Source organism: Mobula birostris, chromosome 5, assembly GCF_030028105.1.
Source record: "Mobula birostris isolate sMobBir1 chromosome 5, sMobBir1.hap1, whole genome shotgun sequence".
NCBI lineage: Eukaryota > Metazoa > Chordata > Chondrichthyes > Myliobatiformes > Myliobatidae > Mobula > Mobula birostris.
In genome coordinates, this window is record NC_092374.1 from 46,870,365 (window position 1) to 46,893,593 (window position 23,229).

The window sequence follows — 23,229 nt, forward strand, 5'->3', positions numbered from 1 at the left end:
ACCAGAGTGCAATGAAATTCCTTGCTTGCATGAAGCTCCCAAAGTAAACAATTTACATGGTAATAATAAGTGCACCAATTAATACAGTGACAAGAGCAAAACAACTGCAGCATGCAAAGTACCACAATGATGCAAAGATTAAGAGTGCAGCCTGAAATCATGCAAAAGAAAATTTTAACGTGACAGTAATGGAATAACTGAGCAAGGTAGAATGAAGAGACGAGATCGTGGGAGCACCACCGGAAAGGGGGATATGCTGGTGATATTGGATGTGTCGGCACTTGAAGCTGTTGAACATCTCGACAGAAACTGTGCTGACGACAGTGTGTGTTCATCCCCTTAGGTTAGCAATAAGCTCTTTTGCCTTGCTGACATTAAAGGCTATTTTGTTGCTCTAATACACTGACGCAAGGTTACATAGAAACATAGAAAACATACGGCACAATACAGGCCCTTCGGCCCACAAAGCTGTGCCAAACATGTCCCTACCTTAGAACTACCTAGGCTTTACCCATAGCCCTTTATTTTTCTAAGCTCATGCAGCCAACAAAGAGTCTCTTAAAAGAAGCTATCGTTTCTGCTTCCACCGCTGCCGCCAGCAGCCCATTCCACCCAGTTGCCACTCTGTGCATAAAAAACATACCCCTGACATCTCCTCTGTACTTACTTCCAAGCACCTTAAAACTGCGCCCTCTCGTGCTAGCCATTTCAGCCCTGGGGAAAAGCCTCTGACTATACACAAGATCAATGCCTCTCATTATCTTGTACGCCTCTATCAGGTCACCTCTCAGGCAACATCCTTGTAAATCTCCTCTGCACCCTTTCTATAGTTTGTACGTCCTTCCTGTAGTGAGGCGACCAGAATTGAGCAGTGCTCCAAGTGGGGTCTGACCAGGGTCCTATATAGCTGCAACTTGGCTCTTAAACTCAATCCCACGATTGATGAAGGCCAATGCACCGTATGCTTTCTTAACCACAGAGTCAACCTGCATAGTGGCTTTGAGTGATCTATGGACTCGGACCCAAGATCCTTCTGATCCTCCACACTGCCAAGAGTCTTACCATTAATGCTGTATTCTGCCATCATATTTGACCTACCAAAATGAACCACCTCACACTTATCTGGGTTGAACTCCATCGGCCACTTCTCAGCCCAGTTTTGCATTTTATCAAAGTCCTGTTGTAACATCTGACAACCCTCCACACTATCCACAACACCTCCAACCTTTGTGTCGTCAGCAAATTTATTAACCCATCCCTCCACTTCCTCATCCAGGTCATTTATAAAAATCACAATGAGTAGGAGTCCCAGAACAGGTTTGTGAGCTCTTTACTCTATTCTATCTCCATGTTGTTGAACTGGTGTATAGCAATGGTGTCTCCAGCATATTAAAAAAATGACTTGGCACTACACAGTGGCATATAAAAGTTAGGCACCCCAGTCAAAATTTCTGTTACTGTGAATAGCTAAGCAGGTAAAAGATGACCTGATTTCCAAAAGGCATAACGTTAAAGATGACACACTTCTTTAATATTTTAAGCAAGATTACTTCTTTATTTCCATCTTTTACAGTTTCAAAATAACAAAAAAGGAAAAGGGCCCGAAGCAAAAGTTTGGGCACCCTGCATGGTCAATACTTAGTAACACCCGCTTTGGCAAGTATCACAGCTTGTAAACGGTTTCTGTAGCCAGCTAAGAGTCTTTCAATTCTTGTTTGGAGGATTTTCGCCCATTCTTCCTTGCATAAGGCTTCTAGATGTGTGAGATTCTTGGGCCATCTTGCATGCACTGCTCTTTTAAGGTCTATCCACAGATTTTCAATGATGTTTAGGTTGGGGGACTGTGAGGGCCATAGCAAAACCTCCAGCTTGCATCTCTTGAGGTAGTCCATTATGGATTTTGAGGTGTGTTTAGGATCATTATTCTGTTGTAGAAGCCATCCTCTTTTCATCTTCAGCTTTTTTTTTACAGTTGGTGTGATGTTTGCTTCCAGAATTTGATGGTATTTAATTGAATTCATTCTTCCCTCTACCAGTGAAATGTTCCCCGTGCCACTGACTGCAACACAAGCCCAAAGCATGATCGATCCACCCCCGTGCTTAACAGTTGGAGAGGTGTTCTTCATGAAATTCTGCACCCTTTTTTCTCCAAACATACCTTTGCTCATTGTGGCCAAAAAGTTATATTTTAACTTCATCAGTCCACAGGACTTGTTTCCAAAATGCATCAGGCTTGTTTAGATGTACCTTTGCAAACCTCTGGCGTTGAATTTTGTGGTGAGGACGCAGGAAAGATTTTCTTCTGATGACTCTTCCATGAAGGTCATATTTGTGCAGGTGTCGCTGCACAGTAGAACAGTACACCACCACTCCAGAGTCTGCTAAATCTTCCTAAGGGTCTTTTGCAGTCAAATGGAGGTTTTGATTTGCCTTTCTAGCAATCCTACGAGCATTTCTCTGGGAAAGTTTTCTTGGTCTTCCAGACCTCAACTTGACCTCCACCGTTCCTGTTAACTGCCATTTCTTAATTACATTACGAACTGAGGAAACGGCTACCTGAAAATGCTTTGCTATCTTCTTATAGCCTTCTCCTGCTTTGTGGACATCATTTATTTTAATTTTCAGAGTGCTAGGCAGCTGCTTAGACGAGCCCATGGCTACTGACTGTTAGGACAAGGTTTGAGAAGTCAGGGTATTTATAAAGCTTTGAAATTTGGCCTTTCCTAATGATGACTGTGAACGAGCTATAGCCCTAACAAGCTAATTAAGGTCTGAGACCTTGGTAAAAGTTATCTGAGAGCAAAAATCTCTTGGGGTGCCCAAACTTTTGCATGGTGCTCCTTTCCTTTTTTTCACTCTAAAATTGTACAAAACAAAAATAATACACTAATCTTGCTTAAAATGTTGAAAAGAATGTTTCATCTTTAACTTCATGACTTTTGGAGATCAGTTCATCTACTCACTTAACTATTCACAGTAACACAAATTTTGACTCAGTGGTGCCCAGACTTTTGCATGCCACTGTATATGGCCATATAGTCTTGGATGTACAAGGAACAGATTAAGGGACTGAGCAAGCAACTCTGGAGAGCACTAGTGTTGAGGGTCAAGGTGGAAGAAATATTGGGATTAATTTTAACTGACTGCCTTTAACAGTCATTTTGCTGTTTTGGTTTATAGTGAAGCTGCTATTACAAATAACAAAAGACAGCTGTTGTTTTTACATGATGTTTGAAATGTAGCAGAAACAATCCTGGTGCTTCGAAATGAACAAAAAGTGCAAACATTGCATTGACCTCAGCGAGTGATAGTCTAGTCTGTTGGGAAACTATTCAAGCTTTCTACATAAAGTCTTTAATTTCTAGTGGGTGTGTTTTATTAAGACCATAAGACAAAGGAGCAGAAGTTGGCTATTCGGCCCATCAAGTCTGCGCTGCCATTTTATCATGAGCTGATCCATTCTCCCATTTAGTCCCACTCCCCTGCCTTCTCACCATGGCCTTTGATGCCCTGGTTACTCAGATACCTATCAATCTCTGCCTTAAATACACCCAATGGCTTGGCCTCCACTGCCGCCCGTGGCAACAAATTCCATAGATTCACTACCCTCGGGCTAAAAAAATTTCTTCACGTCTCTGTTCTGAACGGGCGCCCTTCAATCCTTAAGTCATGCCCTCTCGTACTCGACTCCCCCATCATGGGAAACAACTGTGCCACATCCACTCTGTTCATGCCTTTCAACATTCGAAATGTGTCTATGAGGTCCCCCCTCATTCTTCTAACCTCCAAGGAATACAGTCCAAGAGCAGAAAAACGTTCCTCATATGTTAACCCTCTCATTCCCGGAATCATTCTAGTGAATCTTCTCAGTACTCTCTCCAACGTCAGCACATCCTTTCTTAAATAAGGCGCCCAGAACTGCCCACAGTACTCCAAGTGAGGTCTTACCAGTTCCTTATAGAGTCTCAACATCACAACCCTGCTCCTATACTCTATTCCTCCGGAAATGAATGCCAACATTGCATTCGCCGCCTTCACAACCGACTCAACCTGGAGGTTAACCTTAAGGGTATCCTGCACGAGAACTCCCAAGTCCCGTTGCATCTCAGAACTTTAAATTCTCTCCCCATTTAAATAATAGTCTGACCAATTATTTCTTGTGCCAAAATGCATAACCATACACTTTCCGACATTGTATTTCATTTGCCACTTCTTTGCCCATTTTTCCAATCTATCCAAGTCTCTCTGCAGACTCTCTGTTTCCTCAGCAGTACCGGCCCCTCCACCCGACTCTCGAGTACACCCAGAGGCTGCCCTCATCATCGCTGGAGACTTTAATAGAGCCAACCAATCGATTGACAGGACTGATTTGATGACGTCAACTGGAACGCCTTTCATGATGAGGATATCTCCGAGTTCATAGATGAGGTCACGAGCTTCATCCGTAAGTGCATTGAGAATGTTGTCCCCCAAAAATCAGTCAGGGTCCATCCAAACCAGAAACCCTGGATCAACAGTTCGTGACAGAGCTTTCGCCACCAGTAACCACCCGGAATTCAAAAAATGCAGCTATAATCTCAGATACAACTCTCCACTAACAACACATGCAGCTTTTGGCAAGATGTGCATACCATCGCAGACTTCAAAGCTAAGTGCAGTGGTGCTGCCAACATCATTGCCTCTCTCCCAGATGATCTTAACCTTTTTTGCACTCGGTTCGATGTAGCGAACACTGAGCCTCCGAGGACAGCCACCGAAGCAACTTGGTCATCTCTGAGGCTGAAGTTCTCAGGTGTTTCCGACAAGTGTACAGGACTGGACTGCATCCTAGGCCGGGTACTCGGGATGTTTGCAGCACAACTGGCAGGTGTGTTTACAGACATTTTTAATCTCTCTCTCTCCCAATGTAAAGTGCCGTCCTGCTCCAAAACATCCACCATTGTCCCTGTACCTAAAAAGACTGAGGTAACATGTCTGAACGACTGGCGCCCTATCGCATTCACCTCAATAATAAGCAAATGCTTCGAGAGGCTGGACTACATCCGCAGCATGCTACCACCCATACTGGACCCCCTACAATTCGCCTATTGACACAACCGATCGACAGATGACGCAATAGCCTCAGCTCCACACATTTTACACTTCTGGAGAAGAAGGATGCTTATGTGAGAATGCTGTTCTTGGACTACAGTTCAGCATTCAAGACCATAATTCCCTCCAGGCTTGACAAGAAGCTCAGAGACTTTGGCCTTCACCCTGCCTTGTGCAGCTGGATCCTGGATTTCCTGTCAGGTCACCTGCAAGTGGTAAGAGTGGGCCTGGTCACCTCTGCCCCTCAACACAGTGGCCCCTCAGGACTGTGTCCTAATCCCCCTTCTTTACTCGCTGTATACCCGTGACTCTGTCACTACCCACAGCTCCAATCTGCTAATTAAATTTGCTGACGATACTACATTGATTGATCTCATCTCAAATAATGAGGCGGCCTACAGAGAGGAAGTCATCACCCTGACACAGTGATGTCAAGAAAACAATCTCTCCCTCAAATGTCGCAAAAGCAAAGGAGCTGGTTGTGGACAAAGGAGGAATGGAGACAGGCTAACCCCTATTGACATCAATGGATCTGGGATTGAGAAGGTGGACAGCTTTAAGTTCCTTGGCATCCATATCACCAAGGATCTCACGTGGTCTGTACACGCCAACTGTGTGGTAGACAAAGCACAACAGTGCCTCTTTCACCTCAAACGGTTGGTGAAGTGTGGCATGAATCCCCAAATCCTAAGGACTTTCTGCAGGAGCCTAATTGAGAGCATCCTGACTGGCTGCATCACTGCCTGGTATGAGAACTATAATTCCCTCAATCGCAGGTCTCTGCAGAGATTAGTGTGGACCACCCAGTGCATCTGTAGATGTGAACTTCTCACTATTCGGGTATTTACAGCAGGGGTCCCCAACCTTTTTTGCGCTGCGGACCGGCTTAAGATTGCCGATATTCTTGCGGACCAGCCGACCGGGGGAGGGGGGGGGGTAGGGTTGCTAACGGACGAGAGTAGTGTTTGCCCCAAGAAAGACTACAATGACCATGAAGCCTTGCGCAGGGACCAGTGCGCATGCGTGTACCTGCCGATATTATTCTCAGCAAACCGTTTTTGGCGATTCTGTTTGGGGGTGGAGGCGTGTTAATCACGACCGGAATATTGGTAATAAGTGGCTAATACACTCAATTTCATTTCTATAAGGGTTTATCTAATGAATTTAATATTAAGCACACACCGCTTATTTTCCTCGCATGAATATAGTGGTAAGTCAATCATCAGGGGAGGACGAGGAGCTTGAAGTATGTGTTGAAAGAACTTCCAGTAGAAGTGGTAGAGGCAGATTCAATATTATAAAATTAAATTGGATAGGTATATGGACAGGAAAGGAATGGAGGGATATGGGCTGAGTGCAGGTTGGTGGCACTAGGTGAGAGTAGCTTTCGGCACGGACTAGACGGGCCGAGATCGCCTGTTTCCCTGCTGTAATTGTTATATGGTTATATAAGTCACTTATCAGTCAATAGCATCATAACATTTTAAGTAATGTTTGGATATTAAGCATACAGCGCGTATTTTCCTCGTATGAACATATAAAATCATTGCAACGCACCAATATCGCTGAACCAGTGGGAGCCCTGGGCTGAATATTTGTTTCCCTGCAACAACACAGTCCCATCGAGGGGTGATGGGAGACAGCGATACTCGAACAGGATTCCTTATGTCCAGTCTATTCCACAATTTAGTCTTTGTTACATTCATCGCAGAGATATGTTGGAAATGGAAGCAACATTTTCAGTGCTTTCGTGGCTATCTCAGGATATTCAGCCTTGACTTTGGTCCGGAATGCTGGCAGAGATGTTATGTCAAACATACTTTTCAGCCCGCCGTCATTTGCAAGCTCGAGGAGTTGATCTCCTTCCCGCACTGACATGGATGACGTGCGGGTAATGACCTCGCGTGCGTAATGGCTCAACAGAGGGCGTGACTGGGAATAAGGAAAGGTGCAGCTGACTCATATCGCCAAATCATATCGTTTCGCCGCGGCCCGGTGGTTGGGGACCGCTGATTTACAGAGACAGGTGCATAAAAGGGGCCCAAAGGATTATTGGGGACCTGAGTCACCTCAACCACAAACTGTTCCAGCTGCTACCATCTGGGAAATAATACTGCAGCATTAAAGCTGGGACCCACAGGCTCCAGGACAGCTTCTTCCACCAGGCCATCAGACTGATTAATTCACATTAATACAATTGTATTCCTATGCTCTATTGACTGTCCTGTTGTACGTACTATGTATTACAAATTACTATAAATTGCACATTTAGATGGAGATGTAACCTAAAGATTTTTATTTCTCATGTATGTGAAGGATGTAAGAAATAAAGTCAAGTCAATTCAATTCAAATCTCTGCCGAAGGAGAGAAGAAAATCTCTGCTTCCGTTGAGAGCCATCATGAAGTTTCTTGGGTGGTTAAGCTTGACATATTTTGGCTACCATGACATGAAATAATTGGGAGGCTTGGAAGTTCAGAAGCAGAGAGGTTATCATGCCTCAGGAAGGTGGTTGAATCATTACTGAGGCTGGAGGCATCTGTCACCATCCCCTTTGACAATGTTGCTTTTCTAGCACAGTTTTTCTCAATGAGATGCACATAGGAGTATTGCTCACAGAAATCATTAGAATGATAGGTACTCCTACCCTATAGACTCTCTCACCTCCCTCTTTCAACTTTTCTTTAGCAGTGCTCTCTCCTGTTCATAGTTACACAGGCAGCCCAGAGATACCATAAATAAAGCTTCTGATTTTGATGAACATGCCACCCATTATCTCAGTTTTCACTTCAAATTTCAAACAGAACTTCAAAACACTTACAGTGTCTCGTTCAAAATAAACCCAGTTTCAATTCAGCCTATAATCCTGAACCTCATAAATCTGCAAGTAATTGAGGTTATCTTTTTAACTATTTTACTGGACAGAGTCGTCCAGATACCCAAGCTCGATTTCCACACAATCTTTGTTACTGCATTATGGCCCTATTTGGCAAACAGCATATCATTGTTGCATGTAGATTGACAGTAACATCTGCCAAATATGCATATTTGTAGCATGCACGTACAGTACAATTGAAATTCCAACCAGCTGTGGACCCACAATGCCCAAAGAAGGCTGTATTACCATATCTAATTTTTAGGCTGAGATGTTTATATTTCTGGGCCAAGTAAATCGCTTCAAATGTGTAGTTATTTTTTATTAACATCTATGACCACATTCTAAATCCCCAGAATGATCTTGGAAGATCAGTCAAAAAAAAATCATGCTGTGAACAGTAATGTAGCTGTAGCAAAAGGCATTTTCAAAGGACGGAATTCTTAATTATACACTGGCCTGATTATCCTTGAGAGATAAATCATCCAGATTTCCCACTATACAGTTTACAGATGCCACATGATCTGCCAAGTATTTCTGCCACTTTCTGTTTTTGTTGCGGTAAACTTGTGGAGTCTAGTTCTACTGCTGTATACTTCAGTAGTAATAGTTGTTGGGACTTGCCCCATGGCTGGCTTGAACCCAAGCTAGTCAGTAAGAATGGGTTGGCCTGATTTTAAAATCTTGATCTGTACCTGTTTTATTTCTAAATATAGTATTATTGTATGGAGTGCCATTAGCCTTATAAGCATTGTTGCTGGATTATTAACAGATGATGGCATCACCTTTGCTCTGACTAGAAATTAATAACTCACTCATCTCGTACTGCTGTAAGCTATGGCTTCAGGCTCTTCATCTGTTACTTAGGATGGTTTGTGACCACTGTCCAGTTTCAGTGTGACTAATGTTCAGCCTCATAACAAATCTGACATTGAACATATTTTGCAGTTCAGAGGCTAGTTTTCATTAACATCATTGGTCATTGATATTTTTGATAGTGTTCATTTAGCATTTCATGATTACAGTTTATTTCCAAAATTCGGCAATATTGTGAAATTTCCTATTCCTTGAATCAATTTAGATTGTGTAATATTTTTTAGTTATTCAGTTCAACAATTTCTTCATCAATATCGTAATATGATTGCTGGTTTGACATCTTTAAATTAAATCTTACAGAATTTTCTTTTAGATTGTGTAGTATTGAAGGAAAGTATTCAATCCTTTGTGCCTATCAGATCATTGAAGGACCCATACTGTTAATCCTATTCCTGCCTTTTTCCTATATCCTTGCAAACTTTCTCTGTCATGAAATCTGTTCCCCATGCTAAAGTGATTTACCCTCTTTGTGGTTTTATTGCATTAAATCTGAGAGCTCTGTGAATTTTTCTGGGAGAATTTTTTTTTTCCAGATTCTATATGATAGCCTATAATGTTACCTTCTTAGATTTGAAATTATTCATCTATGCCTACTAATGCAGACAGCGTTTACTTTTATAGGGAGAAAGCCAAAGAGTGACATTTACTGACCATCAATTTCAGGACATGTTTATAAAGTTACCAATCCAAACATACAAACAGCAGAGAGCTACTCTCTATCTTTCTCCTTGTTTATTTTTTTCTTGTCAACATAGGAGGTTAGTGTGCAAAATTAGAGCAAATGGTATTGGGGGTAGGGTACTGACATGGATAGAAAATTGGTTGGCAGACAGGAAACAAAGAGCAGGGATTAATGGGTCCTTTTCAGAATGACAGGCAGTGACTAGTGGGGTACCGCAAGGCTCGGTGCTAGGACCGTAGCTATTTACAATATATATTAATGATTTAGATTAAGGGATTAAAAGTAACATTAGCAGATTTGCAGCTGGCACAGAGCTGGGTGGCAGTGTGAAATGTGAGGAGGATGTTATGAGAATGCAGGATGACTTGGACAGGTTGGGTGAGTGAGCAGATGCAGTTTAATGTGAATAAATGTGGGGTTATCCACTTTGGTGGCAAGAACAGGAAGGCAGATTACTATCTGAATGGTGTCAAGTCTTGAAAAGAGGAAGTACAACAAGATGTAGGTGTACATCAGTCACTGAAAGTAAGCATGCAGGTACAGCAGGCAGTGAAGAAAGCTAATGGCATGTTGGCCTTCATAACAAGGGGAGTTGAGTATAGGAGCAAAGAGGTCCTTCTGCAGTTGTACAGGGCCCTGGTGAGACCCCACCTGGAGTATTGTGTACAGTTTTCGTCTCCAGATTTGAGGAATGACATTCTAGCTATTGAGGGAGTGCAGCGTATGTTCAGGAGGTTAATTCCCGGGATGACGGGACTGTCATATTTGAAAGATTGGAGCGACTGGGGTTGTATACACTGGAATTTAGAAGGATGAGAGGGGATCTGATTGAAACATATAAGATTATTAAGGGATTGGACACGCTGGAGGCAGGAAACATGTTCCCGATGTTGAGGGAGTCCAGAACCAGAGGCCACAGTTTAAGAATAAGGGGTAGACAATTTAGAATGGAGTTGAGGAAAACTTTTTCACACAGATGGTTGTGGTTCTGTGGAATGCTCTGCCTCAGAAGGCAGTGGAGGCCAATCCTCTGGATTCTTTCAAGAAAGAGTTAGATAGAGCTCTTAAAGATAGCGGAGTGAAAGGATATAGGGAGAAGGCAGGAAAAGGATACTGACTGTGGATGATTAGCCATGATCACAGTGAATGGTGGTGCTGGCTCGAAGGGCTGAATGGCCTACTCCTGCACCTATTGTCTATTGTCTATTGAATGTTTTGTGTTTGTTTTGGGCCACTGGGTCAGGCTGGGTTCAGAAATGATATGGTCTTTGAACAGTGTAAAATTTTCAACCAAAGGCAGAATACTGCCTGTCAAAATCCTTTATTTCCCCCAGAGGTTTGTTTTATTCACATTTTTTCCTACTGTTCCTTGTGCTTAAATTATGCTGACTTTAATGACCAAAGGACCACAAAGAAGTTAGGTGTTTTTCTGAGACTGAGAAAGTAGTAGATTTTTCTCCAAGACTTACAAAAACTGACTTCTTGCATAGATAGGACTTTTCAAACTACAGCTAATAGATATGCTGTTATCAGTCTCCATTGAAATTAAAGAATACAAACTCTCCTAGACTTTCTTTTGACTGTGAAACACATCTTTTTTGCATATGGTGAATGACAGCTGACCAATTCTTCTGTTTTAGCAAGATAGATGTTCAACATGACAGAACTGCTGTGTTTTTTGAACACTTTCCTTCCCTGACAATTTGTTGTCAATTTCAGATGTATTGTTTAACTTGTATCCTAAATCCCAATGCATTAAACCTATGTTTTAATTTTCTCTGCTGAAAAAAATAATCCTGTTATATTCTAATCCTTTGTTTTAACTGATGATCTACATTCTGCCAATATACTGGTAAATCTCTTCTACACCTACCTTTTACGGTTAATGGATCTCTGATGTTATAAACTGCAAAATATTAGTGGGGATCTTACAGAAACCAAATGTGAGGCAGAGCTGGGTTAAGTATGATATGCCAGTTTCTCCTCAGTTTGCCTGTATTCTCAAGTTTGTCCTTCATGCTGTTTTCCACTTTGCTTCCTATGACGTCAGCTCCATATTTTGTAATTGAGGTAATTTTCAATTTTAGACTTTTTTTATTCACCAACAAAAGCACTTGACTTGGATATCTATATACCTTTGTCAAAAGCAACACCGCTACTCTTGACTTTATCTCTTCTAGAAATATTTTAACCAACACCGAGACAGGCCCTTTTAGTTCCCCTTTTATTCAACAGGGCTGCACTTTACTATCCAGTTTATTAATTGATACTTTAAAAATAACTTCTGAAAATTTAGATGGCTACCTTCAGCAATTCTTCTCCATGAAGGAAATCAATCAATCAGATCGAGCCTTTCAGAAAGTCATAGCTACTGTTTTCCATTGATTCACATTTTTCCAGCTGACATTTAAATTTGTCCTGGGTTATTGTCACAAAATGTTCTCACCATTGATTTGTGAATACATGAACTCTCTTGAATGGGAATATACAGTGGCATGCAAAAGTTTGGGAAACCCCTAATCAAAATTTCTGTTACTGTGAATAGTTAAGTGAGTAGAAGATAAACTGATCTCCAAAAGTCATAAAGTTAAAGATGAATCATTCTTTTCAACATTTTAAGCAAGATTAGTGTATTATTTTTGTTTTGTACAATTTTAGAGTGAAAAAAAGGAAAGGAGCACCATGCAAAAGTTTGGGCACCCCAAGAGATTTGAGCTCTCAGATAACTTTTACCAAGGTCTCAGACATTAATTAGCTTGTTAGGGCTATAGCTTGTTCACAGTCATCGTTAGAAAAGGCCAGGTGATGCAAATTTCAAAGCTTTATAAATACCCTGACTCCTCAAAACTTGACCCAACAATCAGCAGCCATGGGCTCCTCTAAGCAGCTGCCTAGCACTCTGAAAATTAAAATAAATGATGCTCACAAAGCAGGAGAAGGCTATAAGAAGATACCAAAGCGTTTTCAGGTAGCCATTTCCTCAGTTCGTAATGTAATTAAGAAATGGCAGTTAACAGTGGAGGTCAAGTTGAAGTCTGGAAGACCAAGAAAACTTTCCAAGAGAACTTCTTGTAGACTCTGGAGTGGTGGTGCACTGTTCTACTGTGCAGCGACACCTGCACAAATATGACCTTCATGGAAGAGTCATCAGAAGAAAACCAATTAAATTAAATACCAACAAAATCTGGAAGCAAACATCACACCATCTGTAAAAAAGCTGAAGCTGAAAAGAGAATGGCTTCTACAACAGGATAATGATCCTGAACACACCTCAAAATCCACAATGGACTACCTCAAGAGGTGCAAGTTGAAGGTTTTGCCATGGCCCTCACAGTCCACTGACCTAAACATCATCGAGAATCTGTGGATAGATCTCAAAAGAACAGTGCATGCAAGACGCCCCAAGAATCTCACAGAACTGGAAGCTTTTTGCAAGGAAGAATGGGCTAAAATCCCCCAAACAAGAATTGAAAGACTCTTAGCTGGCTACAGAAAGCATTTACAAGCTGTGATACTTGCCAAGGGGGGTGTCACTAAGTACTGACCATGCAGGGTGCCCAAACTTTTGTTTCAGGCCCTTTTCCTTTTTTGTTATTTTGAAACTATAAAAGATGGAAAATAGAAAAGTAATCTTGCTTAAAATATTAAAGAAATGTGTCATCTTTAACTTTATGCCTTTTGGAAATCAGGTCATCTTTTACTCGCTTAGCTATTCACAGTAACAGATATTTTGACCAGAGTGCCCAAACCTTTGCACGCCACTGTAACTGGTGCAGTGCTTCAAGCCCCAGGTAGTTACTTCTCTGCCTAACATAATGAGTCTCCACTACCTACACCATTCTAGTTTTCAAATTTGCAAAATTTTTCATCTTTCCTTTAGTTCTGAGTTGCTTGTTTCAGAGCATTGGGGAAAAACATGAATTTTGGCAGTAAAACATCAGATAACGTTCTAAACAAATATTATCATTTTATTTATTTTGTAAACGTAACAATTTGCTTGTGGTTTTAAAAATACAAGGATAGAAATATTTCTTTATTTTTTGAGATTCGTCATAACTTAGCATTCTTTATCTTGACTGTATGCTTGACTGATAGGTTCGGATACTTCTAAATCTTTTGGAGTCATTCCATAGAATAAAACTGTCCAACATATTTTGGCATAAGCCGCATTAGATGCATCTTATAAAGTTGAAAGTGCATGGAGCTGATTCTCTGCCGTGCTGTTCTAGCTGATTGGCATTCCATTCGGGAGTATAGACAGAATTATGATACATAAATCTGGTTCTGTCATTTTGTACAAATCAGTTAATAGTGAAAATAATCCTGTGCAATTATTAAGTTTATCTGCTGGTTTTCAAATTGTGAAGTTACTTTATTGCTGATATCAGATATTAGTGTTCCATGTAGAATTTGTCTGCATGGGATAGAAAAGTGCTACGTGCAACATAAACCAAACCTTCAAATTACAAACTAACAGTTGGTAGTCCAATCACAAGCAAGAGAAAATCTGCAGATGCTGGAAATCCAAGCAAAACACAAAATGTTGGAGGAACTCAGCAGGCAAGGTAGCACCTATGGAAAAGAGTACAGTCGGCGTTTCAGGTGAGACCCTTCATCAGGACTGGCGAAAAAAAAAGATGAGTCAGAGTAAGAAAGTGGGGGGAAAGGGTGGAAGAACCTCAGGGTCATAGGTGACATGTTCCCTGGAAGGAAATGTGGTTGTGGTAGCGGGTCTGGGTGAGCACATGATTGAAGAGTCAGATGGCAGCAAAGATCACAGAGGGTGAGCAGTGAGAGAGGGTTTCACTGAACTCCCGTTGAAGGGAATATTTAAACAACTTCAGTGTAGGCATCCCTGGAAAGCCTTAGCAATGTTATAGTCCAATCACAAACAAGAGAAAATCTGCAGGTGCTGGCAATCCAAGCTTTCTCAATCTGTCAGTCTAAACCTGCTGATTCTCACAACTACCTGGACTATACCTCTTCCCAACCTATTACTTGTAAAAACTTCTCTCAATTCCTCTGCCTCTGCTGCATCTGCTCTCAAGATGAGGTGTTTCATTCGAGAACTAAGGAGATGTTCTCCTTCTTCAAAGAAGAACGTTTTGCATGGTTCTGGTGCTAATTTCATTGGTTGACTGATACTTTTTTGGTTTCCCTATATATTTGCTGACCTTAAGATTACAAAATTGATCTCTAATTTCATAATTCCATAAAATTTATTAATCAAGGATACAACATATTGCTGATGGGTAAGTTAAAATTTGCGGCTTCCTCTAATTGCTTGGAGTTGACCACAAGTCGCTTCTGACTGTGGCCACAAACCTACTTGATATTAATCAAGTGGAATCCCTTCTAACTGAAGACGTCAAAATTCTAATTGCCTCCACTCACTATTAAGGGAGCAACCTGTAAATGGTAAACTTTGGCAAGTCCATAATATTTGTGTGGCACACATTGCCTACTCTTTGCTTTGAAAGAGATTAGCTAAATGTCAGCAAAGGGAGTTTCTGTTGTTTTTCTAATTACACTTTATGATATATTACACAAAGCAGCTGCTATATCCTAGAAAGATCCTGAGAAATTTGGAAACCTTCCATAACTTAAGCAAAATAAAGTCTTTTTTTAAAATATAAACCTAAACATCTTAAACAACAAAGATTGAAAGTGTAAAATATTTCAAAAGACTTTTAAAGCAGTTTTAACATAATTTAAACTTCTTTAAATGTTGAATTATCAATTAACAAAACAATTAAAAATTTACTATTTGTAAACATAGTAATTTTTAAACTGATAACTTCTATAACATCATTTGGATGGCCCAACTCTTACATGTCATTAAGGTATTCATCCATACAAATTAAGGGGCAAATAACTTTTGCTTTTCTTTGAACTGAAGCACAGTTCTTTAAGTGAATGTGATCATTCAATCTAAGTTACCCCTCCCATGCTGAACTGCATGGGCTGTGCGGTTTTGGGGCACAACCTGTGTCGCAGTCATGATCATCAGAATGAATCTGCGTCTTCCATGTCTCTTCCTGCATGAGCAGAGATCCTTGAGTTATTGTGGTAAGACAGGGTCATGGTGCATAATACTGACAGACCTTTTCATCATTAGTTTGCCAAATCCAGGTATTCAACCTTCAAAAGGGAACTGGATAAATATTAGCAGTGAGAATTTTCCAAGTTCAGCGTGTTGAGCAGAGAAATGTGAGAACAATTGAATGTTTACAGTATTTTTTCCAAAAAGCTGGCACAACGTGATGCTTGAAAAAGACTTTTTCTGTATTTACATGATGTGACAATTTGGCACTGTGAGCCAAAATAAAAGAGTGGAATCGTGCATGAAGTTGCAGGTTCTGTAGGGATCTCGTAAATTGGGAGCCATTGTCTTTGGATTTAATTGATCCTAACCTCCTCTCTGTTCTCCACTGAGATTCGGAAGGGAATATTGTCTTAAATTTTGCATACTACACCACAGGCACCTAACACTCCCCACACCAATTGAGACCCTATTTTTTTTGTTTGCTGTTCTTCTTACAGCCTTGCCTGTATCCAAATCTCATAGAGATGATATAACACTCTATTGCCACTCGGACCCAATTCTGCTCCCCAGCACTAACTTCAGTACTAAGAAAGCAGAAGGTATAGTCCAACATTTGAAGCAACTTCAAGTTTTCAGACCTGCTGCTCAGAAATTGGGTCATCTGCAACAGATATTGGCTTGGACAAGTTTGGGGAAAAGCGTTGGGGCTGGGGAAAATGGTTCTTCCTTATTGATTGAATTGGAAAGAAGACTTGGCTTTACCAGTTTTTCACTGTATTATTGCAAACCACTTAGAACACACCTTATAGCAGCACAAAGCTGGTAATCCTTTGGTCTAATTTTCTTTAAGGAAGAAATTAAAACTGGTTTCTATTGACAAAAGTGTGGGATGTATCCTCTCAAAATCTCTAAGCAAATGTTATTATTGTTGACACAAATAACTTTGAAAGAAAACAGTTTTTTCCCAGTCCAATGCTTTTATTTTCAAGTGAACTTCACTTTGTAAGTTGTGTATAATCAGATCAGGCACAGAGCTCATTGAAGTCAAGAAGTGGGATACTATTGAACCTGTGGGTGTTTTAAGTGATTATTCTGTGGATTACAAACATGAATTAGTGGAAGCTCAAATTGAAAATTGTGGCTTGCTTATTATGATAACTTTCTCAAAGTAGGCATGCATTGCGATGCATAGCAAGATGTTGATTATTTTACAAATAACATGTACATAGTAATTATCTGAACGTCATATCTTTCATGCTGATTAAGTTAGTAAATCATTCATTACTGCTCTGTCGTTGAAATTTAATTTTAGACTGAGACAATTTGAATTAGAAACCTTGTAGTGATCATATGATTTGGTGAATGGGGCCATTTTGCTGGACAGCCAGTTCAGATGAAAGTATGCTGTCTGTTTCCCTAAATTGTGATCATTTTGTAATTGTAATTCTGCTTGTTTACAGGAGCAGCCAGGGTTTCATGCACATGAAGCTTACCAGAGCCAAAGACAAATACATCTTGGGACAGAACAGCCTTCCATTTAATAGCGTTCCTGAGGTCATACACTACTACACAACAAGAAAGTTACCTATTAAAGGAGCAGAACATTTGTCCCTCCTCTACCCTGTAACTGTGCGAACACTATAACTCTTTGCCCTCGTTTAGTTCCTTCCTGTGGATAGGAGATTGCCCAATTACTTTAAAATGCATGGATGGCCTAATTCGTTTGTAACTGGAGTCATAGAATCATAGAGCATTACAGCTAAGAAGCAGATCTTCGCCCCATAGTCTGTGGGAGGCCCTGTTGGTCCTGAGAGAATACAATAACAATTACTTTGTGGTACTACCATGTTGTTGCATGTATATGATTTTGCTCAAAACCATCTAATATAATTAAAAATTGTCATCAATGTTTTGTTAGTTCATAGAAATATTTAAATTGTTCCTGTAAATGTAAAAAATTTACTACACTGATAATATGATACATATAGTCCATTTTACCCCCTCGTCTGCTGCTGAGATACCTGACTTCGGTGATTATTTATAAATAAATACTGTGTCCTAATATATATATAAATATATATAAATATATTTTTTATCTTTTTGGCACAGTGCTATGATGTTTTTGAAATGTTACTTAATGCATTTTAATGTTGGATAAACAAGTTTAAATTTGTATGAGGACGTATTTTCATCAGAATTTATGATATAAAAGAAAAACAGAAACAATCATAATTGGGAAGAGACTTGCATTTATTTTACATCTTCTGCTCTAGATGTAACAACGTGCTTTGAATTTGAATTCTTTCCAGAGTACAGACATTCATTTTGTAAACAAATATAACAACTAAATTGTTCACAGCAGGCTTTCATAAACAATAGACAGACTGAAGAGCCAGATACTTTTTGGTGAAGATGTTTGAAGGTTTATTTGAATAAAGCTGTTAGAACTTTTTTGTTCACCTCAAGGGCGTGTCTCATTCCAAACTCAGAGCCAATAGCAACGGAATAATCCTTCAATAATGTAGAACGAAGTACTTTCAAAAATTATCTTTAATTCACTATGCAAGTTCTTTGTAAAGTGTTACACACTTCCCAAAATACAATGTGTGCATTGATCTCTGCCATTTCTTCCCTGCCATTTTGTGAAAATAAACATACAAACCATCTGTATTTAAGCTCAAGTTTTTACTTATCTTCTAATGGTTCCAGGTTCCTTAAGGTTGTCATAGCCAGAGGAGATGGTAGGACAAGCTCCCACTGCCTATTAAATGCTCCCAGTGGCATACATCTCAAACAGCCTCTGCCAGCCAAGTCCAAGTCCAAGTCCAATTCCTGGCCTTAAATGCAGCCTTGCTACTAAACCAGGCAGAGCGGTTTCTACTGTCAGTAGAAGGGGCAAAGGTGTGTTAGTGGCACCTTAAAGCGCATCACTTTGAGTGGGGCTCGTCAGCCACAGTTGGCGGCTCACCTAGGAGATGAGATGCCAACACGAAACCTCTATTGACTTGCAGCTATACTCATTCGTGGGAAAGGAATTGGGAGTAAACTCTGAGGGGAAAAATCCAGAGGCAGTCCTTCACTGCATTTCCTATGATGCTGCTGGTGCTGAACTATATCAGTTTCTGCTGTTCCTTTGGATTTCTTAGCTGGGTGGAGATGGGGAGCCTGCTGCCTGGGGAACAACTTGCTCTCTATTTCGTACTGCCCTGGCTTGCTTATCATGTAGACAGCGAGGACGCAACATCTATGGTCATCCTCAAGCAACGGAGGGCTTCAATAGTTGCAACTCTTCTCTATCCTCTTGCTAATAATACACATTATAAATGAAGCATACATTGATAATCTTTTCTCATGCTTTTCCAGGCTCTATTGTGTCCCTTATTTACTTACTTTTGCCTCTGTGCTTTCTGTATATTATTGAGAATTGAATCAGAATCAGGTTTAATATCACTGGTATATGTTGTTTTGCAGCAGCAGTACGTTGTAACTTATGTTTTATTATGCATTGCAATAAGTACACATAGGTATATAAAATTAAATAAGTATTGCACAAGGGAGCGAGAAAAAACTATATTCATGGATTCATTGTCCATTCAGAGATCTGATGGTGGTAGGAAAGAAACTGTTCCTCAAATACTAAGTGTGTCTTCAGGACATGTCCTGGGTAACAGGAATCCTTAACAGTGGATGCTGCTGTTTTGAGGCAGCACCTTTGGACAATGTCCTCGATGCTGGGGAGGCTAGTGCCCATAATGTAGCTGGCTGAGTTTGCAACTTTGTAGCTTTTTGCAATCCTTTGCAGTGGCCCCTCCATATCACAGTGATGCAACCAGTTAGAGTACTCCCCACAGTATATCTGTAGAAATTTGCAAGTGTTTGGTGATATACCAACCAATGCTGATCCCTCAATGAGGACAAGTGTGTGTTATCTCGATCTCCCCTTCCTGAAGTCCACAATCGATTCCTTGGTTTTACTGACGTTGAGTGCAAGTTGCTGTTTTGACACCACTTTACCAACTGATCTATCTCAGTCCTTGATGCCTCCTCATCACCATCTGAAATTCTGTCAACAATAGTGATGTATTCAGCAAATTTATAGAAGGTGTTTGAGCTGTGCCTATCCACACAGTCCTAGGTATAGAGTGAGTAGAGCAGTGGACTATGCATGCATCCCTGAGGTGTGCCAGCATTGTTTGTCAGCAAGGAGGAGATGTTACTTCTGATCTTCGTTGACTATGGTCTCCCAGTGAGGAAGTCAGGATCCAGTGACAGAAGGAGGTACCGAGGCCCAGCTTTTGGAGCTTGTTGATTACTACTGAGGGTTGATTGTGTGGGCTGTAATCAATAAACAGCAGCGTGATGTAGGTATTGCTATTGTCCAGATGGTCCAAGGCCGAGTGAGATTGCTTCTGCTCTAGACCTATTGTGGCGATAGGCAAGTTACAGTGTGTCCAGATCCTTAGGCAGAAATTGTTTCTAGCCATGACCAACCTGTAAAAGCACTTCACAGTAGATGTGAATGCAACTGGGCAATAGTCATTGAGGCAGCTCACCCTGCTCTTCATGGGTATGACTGTCACTCTTTTGAAGTGGGTGGGAACTTCCAACTGCAGCAGTGAGAAATTGAAGATGTCCTTGAACACTCCTGCCATTTGGTTGGCACAGGTTTGCAGTGCCCTACCGGGTACACCTGACACCTTGCAAGGGTCCACCTTCATGAATGGTGTTCTGACATTGGCCTCCAAGACTTTTGTCCAAGAAAGGTTTTTTTTTCCTGTGCTTTAGCCTACTGTGTTCCTAAATGCCCATGACGTCACTATTTAATTTGCAACCAGATGTAATAAGACTTGTAGACTTTATGGGCTTCATTGTCTGTCAGCTGATCACACACTCCCCTTCTGCCTGCTTACTCTTTAGAATTTAGAGTGACAATCTGAACCAATTCTTGCTTGTAATCCGTACATAAACATTTACAATCCAAAAGGCTCAACTGGAGTTCCATGTGGTTCTAGCTGTGTCGTCATTCAGACTAAGGTGCCTTGTCAAGTTGGAATTAGACCGCCAGCTAAATTTACCCTGAAGTATATGTTATGTACTTGATCTGAATAAACTGCAAGTAATTATTTGCCGGCTACTCATCAGAAAGCACTACTCTTGTGATAAAATCACATCTGATGTTTATACATCTTTTTCTGTGGCATTCATGTTCCCTTGCCCATTATACTATAACTGGCATTAAGATTTTACAGAGGATTCGATTAAACATAAATTTCAGTAAATTCACAAAAATCATCCCATTTGAGGCAAGGGAATATAAAGTAATTATTTGGAAATCTTATTATTTTTGTGAATTTTCAAATTCAGGCCAGTGAATAAAGCTGAGATTAAAAGTTTTAAATAGTGTTATTACTTTAAATAAATGGCGGTGCAGGCTCGAAGGGCCGAATGGCCTACTCCTGCACCTATTTTCTATGCTTCTGTATTTAAGGAAGTAAATAGTAATGAACGGTCACAATTTATATCAAATAAAGCAAAGAAATTGTCAATAATAAGTTGGAAGTGGCTGTGAAAATGGTGCTGAAGATTTTATTTGGGGTCTACTGTCCACTGTTACTGCCTTTGTTCCCCGTTTTTTGTTAATTCCGAAGGAAACCACCAGATTTACTAACAGGTATGATTCTGGAGCCCAGAGGCTTGCTTGAGACTGATAATAGGATGTCAAATGATGTAGCTACCTGATTTTGGGAATATGAACAAGCCCTGTCCACAAACTCCTGTGGAAAAACTACATCAGTTGTCAAAACACTGTCCCCAACATCTCTAAATGGTGAAGATTTTCATGGCTCCTAGAAGTTTCTGACAAAAATATACAATGACACTGAAATAATTAAAAAAGCATACAATGTGATTTACCTTATTTTAATATTTCTCACATGGAATTGTTAATATATGAATACTTTGCTTTCCTACTCAGTTGTACAGGAACTTGGAACCTTGCTGGCATCTGTGGAGAAATATTGACAATCCTGGCAAGACCCAGCTAAATCTAAGCTTTTATATCTGTTTTTAGTTCCTGACATTTACCACTGTAACTTCCTGTGGCTACATTTGTAATGGAAATTAATGCCATATTGATAGCATGACAGATTTGCATTAAATGTCTTGCAGTTATATAACACTGTTCAATATATAAAAAGTTGTAGCTAAGGTAATGTAAGATAGTAAGCTGCTAATTTGTATTCTGTAATTTAACACTTATTTTTTATGCAATATATGCAAAATCGACAGGTGTGACTATATCAAAAAGGTAAATAATTTTACATGTTTGAAATATTTTTGATTTTCGGACAATGTTTTTACATATTTCGTAAGTTGATTACTTTTTTATCAATATTTTGCAAAATCTATTACAATTTAAATGTAGATTTGTTTTACTGATTCATTGATCATTGCGTAGTACTGAATCAGACTACCATTAACCAATTAGAAGTGATGCCAGATTGTCAAATAAAAAAGTTTTATTTTCTTAGTGGTGACCTGAAACAATTTGTGCTGATAAAATGTCTTGCTTATGAATTGATGGGATTTGGAATTGATGGGATTTGTCCATAGGGATGAAGGATGGGGTATATGGAATTCGGTGTCCAGAGACCTGGGACATTTATTCAGTTTTCATGGAATTGTTTATTTTTGTTATAAAAATAATTGTAATTGGTGACAAATTAGCCACAATAACTGTAGAAGATATTAACTTTCATGCAAACAAGAAGAACATTTGGATCTCTGCCTGGTGAATTAAAAAAAACAATGTACCATCTCCAGTATGTCCCATTTCCTCTCCTTCCTAATCTGTTGTTCTTTATTTTAGGGAGAGAACAATGCTAGCATTGAGGACACGAGGTAATTCAATATGTTTTGCATAATTTTCCATTATAGCCAATTGAAAAAGGAGTATTGACAGACTTCATTACGTTTTATTTTATTCAGAACACATTTGCTTTAATTACTGTGAAAGTTGTGCTTGTTTATGTTCATTTAAAAAACAGCTATCTTGGCCCAGAAGTTCTGTTGCATATTGCATGACAGTTGGACACTTTGCCCTTGCAAAGTTGGTACCTGTGAAGTGAAGTGTGGATCTCTATGTGTATACTACTTGTCCCAATTTACCATTTCTGACTAGTTTTGAAATGCTAGAGGATAAAGGCTGAGGAATGTATATGTCAAGATTTTTTTTTGGATGATGGGTTGATGCTCCATAAGGTGAATACACTTTTCTATTCAAGGTTCGCGATTTCCCAACCCACAGTTTTATGTCCTTCGCAGCCCTATGGATTTTTTCCATGTCCTCCCAGCATCAATTGTATCTTCTACTTCCACTCTTGAAATCACTGTACGCCCTTCCTCATGTTCCCTTCCACTGACAGTATTTTTCACGTTGATGTTCCATTGTCTTCCCCAACCCATCGTCAAGGTTCTGAGAATTATTCTGTCCACCATCTAGACATAACCAAATGTAATGCCCTGGTTGAGATTTTTAATACTATGCTGTAGGAATTCCATTTTTGCAGTTCTGTGAAAGCATTGTGCTCTGCTTTTAGAATGTTTTGGTTTCGGCTGAAAGATAAGAGGCTGTGATGATCAACTAGGAATGTTGTGTCAG

General features: G+C 40.0%; 1 protein-coding gene across 1 annotated transcript in view; it reads left to right on the forward strand.

Moving 5' to 3' along the window:
* The window catches only part of LOC140197243 (SH2 domain-containing adapter protein F-like), a 110,049-nt gene extending 91,824 nt beyond the window's left edge, over positions 1 to 18,225 (forward strand). Inside the window, exon 6 of the mRNA XM_072257169.1 lies at positions 17,030 to 18,225. Within this exon, the coding sequence (XP_072113270.1) occupies positions 17,030 to 17,213 (184 nt within the window). The 3' untranslated portion in view covers positions 17,214 to 18,225. The remainder of the gene's footprint in view (positions 1 to 17,029) is intronic.
* Positions 18,226 to 23,229: the final 5,004 nt, after the last annotated feature.